Source organism: Pleurodeles waltl, chromosome 6 (genome assembly GCF_031143425.1).
Source record: "Pleurodeles waltl isolate 20211129_DDA chromosome 6, aPleWal1.hap1.20221129, whole genome shotgun sequence".
In the NCBI taxonomy this organism is placed as follows: domain Eukaryota; kingdom Metazoa; phylum Chordata; class Amphibia; order Caudata; family Salamandridae; genus Pleurodeles; species Pleurodeles waltl.
In genome coordinates this window covers 422,963,847-422,976,386 of record NC_090445.1, presented here as the reverse complement: position 1 = coordinate 422,976,386, position 12,540 = coordinate 422,963,847, and the positions used below count along the sequence as shown (strand labels likewise).

Below are 12,540 nucleotides of genomic sequence, written 5' to 3'. Positions count from 1 at the left end.
CTTTTTGAGTTTTACTTATACCGGCAGTCCTCCCACTTCTCTTGAAGGCGACTGGAGTCCCTGACTCTGCATTGGCCCCTCCTTATTGGCATCTGCTGCGCCTCCTCCTAACCGGCACCAGGATGCTCTACTAACCTGCTTACTTCATCCAGTTCTGCATATAGCTTCTTAGTGGGGCCCGAATTAACCAGCTGTGCTGCTTGCTGGCACTGAAAGGATTCGTCCTCCCCACTAATAATTACAACTAGAAATGCTAGTTGTAGGCGGATAGGTCATTACAACCGTATCCCACTTCTTCCCTATTACATAGTGTCAATGGCCACTGCACTCCACGAATCACGTCGACATGGGATGTTAATTCTGCACTTGTTAGTCCGAAATCTGGTTTGCTTCAGGCTATGGATGTGCAGTATCGCCATCTTTCAAAAGGGGCGTTACAACGAAGGCTCCCCGTTCTCAATAATTATTTAAAGCTAAATACAGACTGAAAACCATATTTTCTTATCTTTATTTATTTTCAAATTAGGATGAAGAAACGGACATTAGGAAGTTAGTGTTTCTAAAGACAGGCAGTCATGACCGCCAAGCCAAAGAATGTGCAGATTGGCTGATAAGGGAGTTAAGAGACATTTTCCTTGTGAGGTTAAAACGGCTGTAGATGTGCACACGTTTGATAAAGTGTGTATTTGTTTATCATCCATGGGTATTCATATACTTGAAACATGTCAGACATTCAAGCTGTACGTAAGAACCTGAAAAAAATGCATGAATGCCAAAACTGATAAGGCTCCATTGCCAGGCTTTACAAAGTCACCATCACTCTTTTCCTTGCATGCTAAGTATGTATGTCTCTTGCACACATTATCTGTTCCTCTTTTCTAAGGTGTGTGAAGAACAGAAATGCGAGGAAGAAGTCTTCCCCTTGGCCATGAACTACGTAGACCGCTACCTGTCCTGCGTGCCCACCAGGAAGTATCACCTGCAGCTTCTTGGGGCTGTCTGCTTGCTCTTGGCCTCCAAGATGAGGGAGACAACACCTCTTACTGTGGAGAAACTTTGCATCTACACGGACAACTCTGTGACCATCCAGGAGCTGCTGGTAAGAGCATTGTGCTCACAACTACTTGATATCTGAAAGTGTGTGTGTTTTTAAGTGTGAATACGTATTTATTCCTTGGTGGGGGAACAAGTGTCATCAGAAGCTATGTTTAGCTCTAGATAGAGCACCTTGCATATGTTTAGAAAATGGAGAAATTCGGTTAAAGTACAGTTAGTACATTTATGGTGTGGTTATAAATTAAAACTGAAAAATCACTTATTTGCAAGTTATGTTTAGCGACAACTCAATCTGAAAACACCTTTGCAAATCATAAGTCAGACACCAAATGCAGTACTCTAGGCCTCACATTTGATGTCCGATGCAATTACAAATGTAAATCTTTCAGGTAAAATTGCATGCCATGTTACCCATAACACCATGAAGGCGATAACCAAATGTAACATCTTATTGGTTTGTGTATATTCTCATTTATAGTGCTTTTAGGTGTAACTTATTAGTATAAAATATAATTTTTGATGCAGGAGTTATGTTTTGCATGGCTGCTGTGAGCTATGGATTGTGGTGTTGACCATGAATTTTATGTTTAAGCTAAGGAGGTGGGATTAACATCTACAATTTAAGAAAGGCAGGATTCTACGGTCATTCACCAACATGGAGTATTAAGGAAGATGTGGAGGATGGCCCTTGTCAGACTGGCTTTGAGGTGTCCAGTTTGAAGATTCTTAACATCACTGTGCTAGAAGTTGAAACTAGAGTGTAGGAAGTTGGCTCTGTATATACTATTTCAAAGTGGGAAATAGTGTGCACAGAGTCCAAGGGTTCCCCTTAGAGGTAAGATAGTGGCAAAAGTAGATCATTCTAATGCTCTATTTTGTGGTCGAGCAGTAGGCTTATCAGAGGGTAGTGTTAAGCATTTGTTGTACACACACAGGCAATAAATGAGGAACACACACTCAAAGACTTACTCCAGGCCAATAGGTTTTTATATTGAAAAATATAGATTTTCTTAGTTTGTGGGTTTTTTTTTTTTTTTTTTTTTTTTTTTTTAAGAACCACAGGTTCAAGATTTACATCAAACACTTTAAATGCAAGATACTTCATTTAGATACTTTAGGAACTTTGAATGAAAACAATATCATGTACAGTCTTTGTAAAAATGGCAATAAGCTGTTTTCAAAGTGGACCCTGCAAAAACCAACAGTTCCTGGGGGAGGTAAGTAAAGGTTAGATTAGGAGGTAAGTAAAACACTTACAAGTCTCAGTTCTGGGGCATAGGCAGCCCACCGTTGGGGGTTCAAGGCAACCCCAAAGTTACCACACCAGCAGCTCAGGTGCAGGGGTCAAAGAGGTGCCCAAAACACATAGGCGCCTATGGAGAACAGGGGTGCTCTGGTTACAGTCTGCCAACAGGTAAGTACCTATGTCCCCGGGGGGCAGACCAGGGGGGTTTTGTAGAGCACTGGGGGGGGACACAAGTAGGCACATAACACACCCTCGGCGGCACAGGGACGGCTGGGTGCAGTGTGCAAAGCAGGCGGCTGGTTTCAGATAGGAATCAATTGAGGGTCCCGGGGGTCACTCTAGCGTTGCAGGCAGGCACGGGGGGCTTCTTGGTACAGCCACCACCTAGGCAAGGCAGAGGGTCGCCTGGGGGTCACTCCTGCGCTGGAGTTCGGTTCCTTCAGGTCCTGGGTGCGGTGTTGGTTCCAGGCGTCGGGTACCTTGTTACAGGCAGTCGCGGTCAGGGGGAGCCTCTGGATTCTCTCTGCAGGCGTCGCTGTGGGGGCTCAGAGGGCTCATCTCTGGTTACTCACGGGCTCGCAGTCGCCGGTGAGTCCACCCTCAGGTGTTTGTTCTCTGGATCTTGAGCCGGGGGCGTCGGGTGCAGAGTCTGAAGTCTCACGCTTCCGGGGGGGAAACGTGAAGTCTTTGGAAGTTGCGTGTGTGATGTGTTTTTTTTTGTTTTTGTTTTTTTTTCAAAATCAAGGACTGTTTCGTAGTTTTGTAAAAGGATGAGATGTCGCTGAGCTCTGAGTAATCTTGTATAGTATTGGTAAATGCTCATTCTGCCTAGTGGGGGGTGGTGTGTGTGTGTGTGTGTGTGTGTATATATGATGGATGGGTGTTGGCATATGATAGTGGTTTTGTAGGCATTTGTTGCACACAGTGCGTTGTTTGTGGGTGGATGGGTGGTCTGTGTGGGGAGGGGGCGTATATTGTTGGTGATGAAGACCAGTAAATGTGGATCATACATGATGTTCGGTGAGTGGATATGGGGTGCTCAAACGTATGGGTTGATATATGTATGAAGATGGCAGTGTTGGCATATGATTTGTATCTTGGGGTATGATGGTGGATGTATAAATGTATGATTTTGGGGTGTTGCCATATATTTGTGTGGGCATGTGATGGTTATGTGTACATAATATGGTGGCATAATAGTTATACAGACAGGAATGTGTGATCATTTTGGCATATGATGATATTGTATTGAGTTGTTCCGACATCTGGTAGTTATGTTGCTGTTTGCTTGGAAGGGGGTGTAGACATGTTATTGCTGGTAGCATCTGACGGTGGATATGTTGGTGAATATTTGTTGTGTGTATGTCTGACATTGGGCTACTGGGGTATGGTGATGAGTCAGTACGTGATGCGGATGGTGTGCACAAATGATTGTGCTCGCATATGGTATTGGTTCTGTAGATGTATGGTGGCAAGTCTATAATAATGGATGTCTCTAAATTGGGTCAGTGGATGTATGCTGTTGGTCGTGTGGGCATATGGTGGAAGTGTTGTATGATCCCGGAGGGCTGGATGCAGAGGTGATGGAATGGAGTACCAGGTTGAAGACCAGCCCCTGTGTCGTACTACAGGGTTTTAAAAAATAATATATTACTTTATTAAAAGGATTTTTCAATTGGGGGAAAAAGTCAATGAATTCGGTGGGTCGCCCTTTTCTAAGGAAGGTTTGTCCAAATATACACTGATGCTAAAAATCATGTGACCAAGAGTTTTCGGCGCAATAGAAGGATATCACCCCATCAAATGGATTAAACAATGTGCTTAATCGGATGAGTGTTAATGATCAACTCTTGACGGTCACAAACTTTAGAGTTACTCAAGAGCACAAATGATGCCTTTATCAGAAAAACCTGAATCTCTCAATTTTCAAAGCTAAAGATACATTTTCTAACTGTCATTTTTGAATACAATTGAAGAAAAGTAGCTGGGATGTAATTTCTAATGTGTTCATAAAGTTCAATGCTATTACAAAACATTTAATAAGACTTTACACCCAGGATGCGGAATGAAAACTCTCACTTCATTGGTTTAGATGCACCTTGTAGATCAATCAGCATTGTTAGAATGGAGTACCTCCAAAAGCAACTGATTACTCTGTTAGGATTGAGACATTCTAAATTAATTCAAACTGATTCTGAAGGACAGGTCCCACTTCTTACAAGTCAGTTTGTCATATCATGTTCCTCTGAGCTGTAGTGTGTTCCAGGCTAAATATTAACTACCAGTGGTACCTGTAGTAGCAAGTAGGAACCCATCGAAAGAAGAAACTAAACTCATATCCTTGCAAGATGACCTAAGAAAATTCTGCTCCATCCGTGAATGTTTGAAAATATATCTGCTTTTACGTTTACACTAAAACTGAGGAGATAATTCCACCTCTTTCGTTGATCCTAGAATAAACTGACATGTGTGGCATAACTAATGTTAACCACTAGCAGGCTTGTGGCTGCAGTAACAATCCCTAGCATTGCTTACGGTTAGATAAAAGTGCAGTCACATGACAATCTAAAATTGCTATACCAACTGCAGACAGTGCAAAAGAAAATCAGATCTTTCAGAAGGCTTGGGCCATGCACTGGTGTTTCATCCTGATGACCGCAACTGCCCCTTTCAGTGATTCTTCATGCGATAACAAGACTGGTTACTCCTGCCATAACTCAAACATTTCAAGCAGATATCAATCTACATTAGCTAGGGTCGGAAGAACCCCCTTAAAGAGAAAATACCTGGCTCAGCCATTGTGCCTCCTTGGCAAGCTCTTATTCACAGGTGGGCAACTCTCAAGAATTTTACCTCATGCTTGAAGTCACCAGAGTGACAATCTAAAGGTGCTAAACAAGAATTTTCTTATCTGTCCCTAAATTGTGCTCCGCTCTAGCCCATATGACTATCTCCCACCCAACTTTAATTGAGAAGTTACAGAATAGTCCCCTTTGGAGGGAATACGTGTGTAAAGACTCTAAGCTGCAGTCCTAAAGTTTATATATCTCAGACTGAAGTTCTGATTTTGTGAAAGGCATTTTTGTTCTCTAATGCTATAAGTAACACCTTCTGGGATTGCCCTGCTTAGGCCAAACTAAATTAATTAGATGAGGGGGGAACCAGAGAGCAGAACAGGCTTTTGAGCTTCTGTTCTGCTTTGGAAAGTGTTTTGTTTTCTTGTGGGGAGGAATGTGTTGTAGAATATAAAATAGATGAGGGTGATTGCTGTTGTATAATTTTTCGTTCTTTGTTTGAGGTTCGTCTTTGGTTGTGTTGTTGGTAATGATCTGTTTCTTCTCTCTTAGGACTGGGAGGTGATTGTCTTGGGGAAACTGAAATGGGACCTTGCTGCAGTGGTTGCTCATGACTTTATTGAACACATCATACAGTGTCTTTCTCTGCCCTCCAACAAGACTGGCCTAGTGAGGAAGCATACTCATACCTTCATTGCTCTATGTGCTACAGGTACAGACCAGCTCGCCATTCTTATCTAATGATTAAAGGTGAAGACCAGCAGTTGCAGTAGTATGTAACCTGATCCCTTGCTTTCAGTACAACTGAACGCACACAATCGGGTACACTGATCTGTTAAAGAGAGACCGCAATCGAGCACAGTCGTGGAGGTATATTTATTTAAGCTTAAGATACGAAGCAGTCAGCTTCCAAGTATGCTCTACCAGGCGCAGCTGACACGTTCTTTATATACTGTTTGAACTACACTGAAATAGCGGAGTCCGGAGTGGGGGTGTATGTGTAGACCGTTGTTTTTGTAAGTTAAAATTTATAGAATCACAAGCAGGAAACTTGGAGCATGAACACATTTTGACGGTGTGAGGCCAGGTACGGGTTCAACATGTTATCATCTTGCTTATCTACCTGTCCCTTCAGTTCTTGAAAACAAAGGAGAAGCTAACAAGCATAAACAGTTCTAGGACTTTACACCCTCTTCCTGGCCACATGCAGGGTTTGTACACCGGCATGTCTCATGAAATCGGGGTTAAGACGCAACATGGACACCAACCACACTTTGACCAACTGTCCAACATGTTATAATTTAAATATTTATTTGCATTCATCCGGCCACTACTTTCTCCCACTGTATCATGACGCTTGAAACGTGAATCTTGCAGACAAGCGTGTAACCAACTGCGTTCCCCCACTAAGTAAACAGTAAGCATGTTTATACACAAACTAATATTGCAATAACTCAAAACTATTATGCGTTTGAATAAAGTCCAACCCCAGACTTAAAATAGTGAAGAAATAGTATTCCTAGTGCAAAATGACCGAACTCCTGAGTAGTTGTGTCCGTCTGCTCCACCCCTTCTTCCTCTAGCCGTACTGTTTGTTACAGCTATTTACTAGCCTGTGCATCAGAATGGTGCCCTAGTATGGGGAAACACTAGGCTCAAATGAAAAGACCTTCCCCATCCTTTGGTCAGCCAAAGGTATGCTTTTTGTCCGGACTAAATAAATGCCCTCTGCTGCCACTGATAATGAGGGCCAGTAGGCACTGGCCAGACTGAATACATGGGTGAAGTTACTCTGTCAGTGTCTCGCCATCCATTTGATGCGAGACCGAACTGCCCATGTCCTTTTGTTACCCAGAAAGCGGGGCTTGTTAAATAAGGTGGAGGTGTTAAGAATTGAACTATTAATCCCTAGGATTAATTGTTTTTGTTTTACACATTATCTTATCATTGAAGGTACCTCTGTAGGGTGAACTATTTCCCCCCTCCCTACTCCCCGACACGACAATCCAGTCGTACCACTACTATTTCATTTCTGTATTTGTGCCAGACATCAATATTTTGAGGCAGAAAACCGTGATCAGTGCTTTAAATAGAATATAGCAATCACACCAAACTCCTCCTGTATTACAGAAGGAAGTTTTAGACAAATCAACAGTCTGAGGCATTTAATTCCTTGTGATAGGCATTCATATGGCAACGTTTTTGCTGTACTATTTGGAATGGTGGTTGTGCAGATCTTCAGGAAGCATGGTATTATTTGAACCCAGTGATTTCAGGAGATCTAGATCATACAAGTAGATGACGTCTGTTAGGGTAGTAATTATGATCAGAGTAAATGGTATGCACAATTTATTTGTCAGAATGGTTCCTTTCCATCTTGCTTGTCCTTCCTGAGCAGTTGGACCCCTTTGTTCTTTATAATTCACCATCACCAGGCCATGAGAGGTCACCAGTACTTTGCGGCTCTGGACCCAATATTAAACTATTGTTTGGTCAAGAAGATGGACTTAGTGTATGGGGTGGGCTTAAGTTGTATTGAGGGCCTGCTTCCTTGATAGACTAAGGTGGCACAGCTATTGGGGCAATCCTGTGTGCTGCAGTCAGTGGCAAGGTCTGAGGCTAGGGAGCTATTCATCTTTACGTCATGAATCCAATTCTTATATCCTGTACATTTCACACTGGTTTGTGTTGCCAGCGACTATGAGTCCCTTCTAGGATGGTTGTAGGCCATTAAATCTCTGAAAGTTCTTAACCATCGCCCATTTGGCAGGTTGAGTAGTGTGTCTAGGCCCCTGTAGAGACCATGTCAAGGCTTCTTTCTCCAAAGCTATTTGTAGGAGGCAGCTCGATAAATCCAGCTGCAAATGTTTGAAGGGTGCTTCAAGTGCAAAGTGTCTTGTAGGTGTACAGATTCATTTATCAGCATTATATTGTGTGCATACCATGCACTTTTCACATTCTATCTACAGATGTCCATATACTAGCGTTTTCCAAAACAGTTTCATGGTGTTGATGATGCCATTGGGCTGTGAATCATTAATATGATAGGATATCACTTTGTCAACACCCATTTACCAGAGTGCCATTATTGTTGCAGTTTTTGTAGCTCTTCTTTAGTTGCTTGCCTTTGTAAATATGCCCTGCCCCTATCACTGAAGTAATATGCTCATTCTTGCTTTTCAATAAACATTTGATGTGAAACATATGTTAATGACCTGACATTCTGTGCCGTTTCATCCGCAAAGGCATTTCCCTTACCCACATCTGTTATTTCTTTTGTATGCATTACATTTGACAATGGCTACCCATTTTGGCAGTGATATTGCACTAAGCAATTTAACAATAAGTGGATCATGCTGTATTTTTGTTACGTGAGGAAACTTCTTTCTGCCCAAAGCCTGCCAACGTTATGTGCAACTCCAAACACATATGGACTATCAGTATATATGTTCACAGTTAATCCAGCATTTAAATCACAGGTTCTTGTTAATGCTATTAATTTGTTTGTGCCGCTAATTATAATGGCCTACAAGTTTCAATGACATTGTGTAAGGTGGTAACAGTGTAGGCTGCAGTGGTTGTCACATGCTTGAGGCAAGAGCCAGCAACCCATAAGTTAAATCCTTCTCTTATTGGCACGTCCTTTAAATCTATTTTCCTTTTGAGTAATGATCACACAAGAACAGACCAATCGTGGGGCATGTCAGGATCATTCTGGGAAAGGGTCAAGAAGGTTGCTGGATTAACTGTTACATTGATGTATGGTAACAAAAGGACTGAGCAAACACTACCCATAATGTTAGTCTAGCATTTGTCAGATGTTGTTTTTCTGTTTTGTTTAACAGTATCTACAGAGTGAGGTACATAGAGATGCACTTTGAGTCCAACAATCAAAATTTCTGCTTGTTTTTAGAGAAACATCTGCTGTTACAGTTGGCCACAGGCATGCTGGTAGGCCTCGAGCAACCATGTCTCAGATGGTGGAAAATTAAGCACAGGGTGTTGTCCTGTTGCCTTGTAAACCGCACGTGTGCACCCATCTTGTTTGATGTACAAAAAGATGTAATCAGTTAGTATAGTCAGGCGTTCCACGAGCGGGAGCGTCCGTGCCTTTTTGATTTGCATAGCCTGGCATATCCAGGAAGCCTCATGCTTGTTGTAGGGGGTCGAATGTCCAATATGCCATCTCTTCCAAAATGGGAAGAGCTGGCATATTGACAGCTTGCTCTCTCTGAGAGCCAAGTATTCCCCCTGCCACCCCCCTTTTGACAAGAGTGTCCTAAATAGGCAACCTCCTGTTGAAACAAAGCAATTTAGTGAAAGATACCATGTGCACTAAGGGAAATTTAATAGGGTTTAGGTGTTGGAGGAGCAGTCTGTTTTGCTGGTGCTGGCCAATAATGGCATCTATGTTTTGTATGAGTGGTGGTTGCGCCTGTGTATCAAAACCACAAATCTACAAACATTTTTCTTAGTGGGAAGGGAGGATCGGGCTATTACATGGGGAATCCTGTATCTTTCTTATCACTCTGTTCCCAAGTAAGCCCTTTATCACCATTTCCATACCTTGTTCTCCTTCTGGTGATATTTTGTTTTGTGGCTCATGAGAGCGGAACATTTTGTTTCACTGTTATATATGTACAGGTGCTATTGTCATAGACCCCACATTGTTGTCAAATACCCATTCAGGTACTGTAGTTTGGGGTCGGGGAAAATTAGTTTGGTATATTCAAGGTATGCCAGCTGTGGTGCATTTTATTGTTGCATGCAATTTTTTAAGTAAGTTTATGCCCAACAAGTAAAGGGTGTAATTATCTGTTCACACAAGAATGTTTGTCAGGTATTGTGCCAATGGAATATGTCAGTGGGGCATAGACAGGGCTATGTATGGGGACTTCATTAAAACCAGCAGATGTTTTGTGCCTTCCAGAGAGGGGTGCATGTGGGATCATTGTTTGAGAAATGGGTGAATTACTAGCCCCAGTGTCCAGGAGGAAGTTCACCTTTTTGTCCTTGTACAGTCACTTCAATATATGGCCCTCTTGGATCTACTGGGATCTCCACCCATTCCCCACTCTCTCTCCTGAGCTTCCCTGTTGGACAAAAATCATAATCTGGGCAAGGGGACAGTTGCCATGTGGGATCCATTAGCCTGCCTAAGTAGTTTTGTTGGTGTACCCAGGGTGTGGTATTATTGGCATAACGAGCTATTATTGGGCATAGTATGTTTTTTGTGATCCTCTGTCAAAAGAACGGGGCCATCATAGAGGCACATAATGATTTGGTACTTGTCAATTCATTCAACATATAGGGACAAACGTAGTGTTTTGCTTTCAGCATCTGTCAGGCCAAATGTCTCACACTGTTTAAACCTTACTAAATTATAACTAATACATAAAGGATGTATAACCTTTCCCATTTCTTGCATTATAGTGTGTTCACCTGTTTTTCACAAGTGTTCAAATTCCTATCCTTCTTATGACACTAAGCAACATGCAGATGTTTCATGCAGCTCTGAACAAATATTTTAATTTGATCTCTAATTTCTGGTGTTATGGTGCTTCTTAATAATTGTGTCCACTATATGTGCAAGATTGAGGGGGGGGGGGGCATCCTCCATTGGGCATCTCCCTGTTCTGCCTATGCAGGTGTATCTGGACAAGGGTTTCTGAGGTGGCCTGTGTTTGCCTTAACTAATCAGGTGGCGAGTGTGGTCTTTTAATGAAGATGTGTTCAATTATAGGGTCCTCCTGAAATGGAAGGTGCTGAGGCTATCTGTTCTGGATTTCTATACAACTAATGTTCTAATCACCTTCATCAGATGTTCCCTCCTCTCTTCAGCAAATTCATCAGCCCTTTTATTTCTTTAACCTTCTCTAGCTTTCTCCTGGTCAGTCTTTGTCACTTTACTTCCTATGTTGTTGCCTGGCGTATTTTTCCCACGTATTCAGCACATCAAACTGCAACAGTCTCACTTTCCTATTTCCTTTCTCAAACATGCATTCCCTTAACAATTTGATTTATCATAATCAAAAGTGACAATCAATGGAAACTGTAATAAGGGGTCCTTTTCGGTATATTCTTGCTATAAATGCAAAAAACGTCCAATCTTCATCCCTTGTTTAATCATCATCTTATATGCTGGAGTTCCTTCTACTGGACATGGCTGTACTTCAGCTACATTATATTTATTTATACCACATTTACTAAAACTACCACCTATTTTTCACTACTTCTATAAAATAATTATTTTATTGCACTAATGGTGAATCATATGTCATACTGCAAAAGCTTCTCATCAAACTCTAGCCACTAACAGTCAGTGCTGTACTGTCCCTGTGGCCGTATTTATCATTAGAAGTCACAGCATTACTCACATCCATACAGGTCTCAACAACTGTGTTGCCTCTGAGCTCTTAGAATCCAGCCAGGTCAACCTTCCATCTCGGGTACCAGTGACCTCCCTCAGACTGCAGGAAACTCAATCCCCTCTGTGGGCAAGTACTTTGCAGTCAGTCGGTTCTCTTAATGGCTTCTTGACCATGGCTTTTTCTGGTCTGTCTGGATTGACTTTGGTGGATCCTGGGCAAGCCCCCCGCGTGTGAACACACAAATCAGATACACTTGTCTGTTAATTTGAGACTGCAATCAAACAGTTGTGATGTATATTTATTTAAGCTTAACCCCTTAGCTCCTGGGCCTTTTACCCCACAGGGCCGAGCCCTTTTTTGGCTATTTGGGGTAGTTTGTGCTGGGGCTCCATAACTTTCTTCACAGAAGTTACGCACATCCAATTAGCGTTTTTCAAGCAGACTTTACCAGTGTCGCTCCTGCAGCCTTGCCACGTCCTCCAGAACATATGAAGTAGAGGCTGTTGCTTCTGTAGCTGTGATTTCAACAACTGAAAGTCAAGTAAAAAACATGGGTCTTTCCGTGGTTGTCTGACAATTAAACATGCGCATTGTATGTTACCATGTGGATCAGGTGGGTAAACCGTTTCTTTTACAAAGTGCGAGTTTTACGACTCACATTGTATGGCTGAAAAACCTGGTAGTTCTTAGTCACTCTGCTCATGTACTTATTGTGATCAGGTATACAAGTGGGCCTGTGAACTTCAGCCATCTGACCCCAAACTGTGACTGGGGGAAGTGCTTTCATCATGAAGTGTAGTGAGCACGTACACATCACGCCGAACCAAGAACTTGACTGCAAGCAGTTTGTTGGAATGCAACATAGTGCTCTGGGATTTATGGAGCTTCTTGCAAACAAGCTCTTGCAGTAATCCTTTTGTGGTGACGAACTGTACTGCAGACAACAGTACCAGCTTTGTACAGCTCATGAAACATCTCTACTCCTGTATAGAATTTGTCCACATAAAGATTATAATATTTGTGAAAGAGTGGCTGTACAAGCTCCCATGCAGTCTTTCCTGTGCCCCCCCTA

General features: G+C 42.3%; 1 protein-coding gene across 1 annotated transcript in view; it reads left to right on the top strand.

Annotated features, from left to right (window-relative positions):
* The window catches only part of CCND3 (cyclin D3), a 97,866-nt gene that overhangs the window by 8,448 nt on the left and 76,878 nt on the right, over positions 1 to 12,540 (top strand). The window contains exons 2-3 of the mRNA XM_069238419.1: positions 884 to 1,099; positions 5,650 to 5,809. Coding sequence (XP_069094520.1) covers positions 884 to 1,099; positions 5,650 to 5,809 — 376 coding nt within the window. The remainder of the gene's footprint in view (positions 1 to 883; positions 1,100 to 5,649; positions 5,810 to 12,540) is intronic.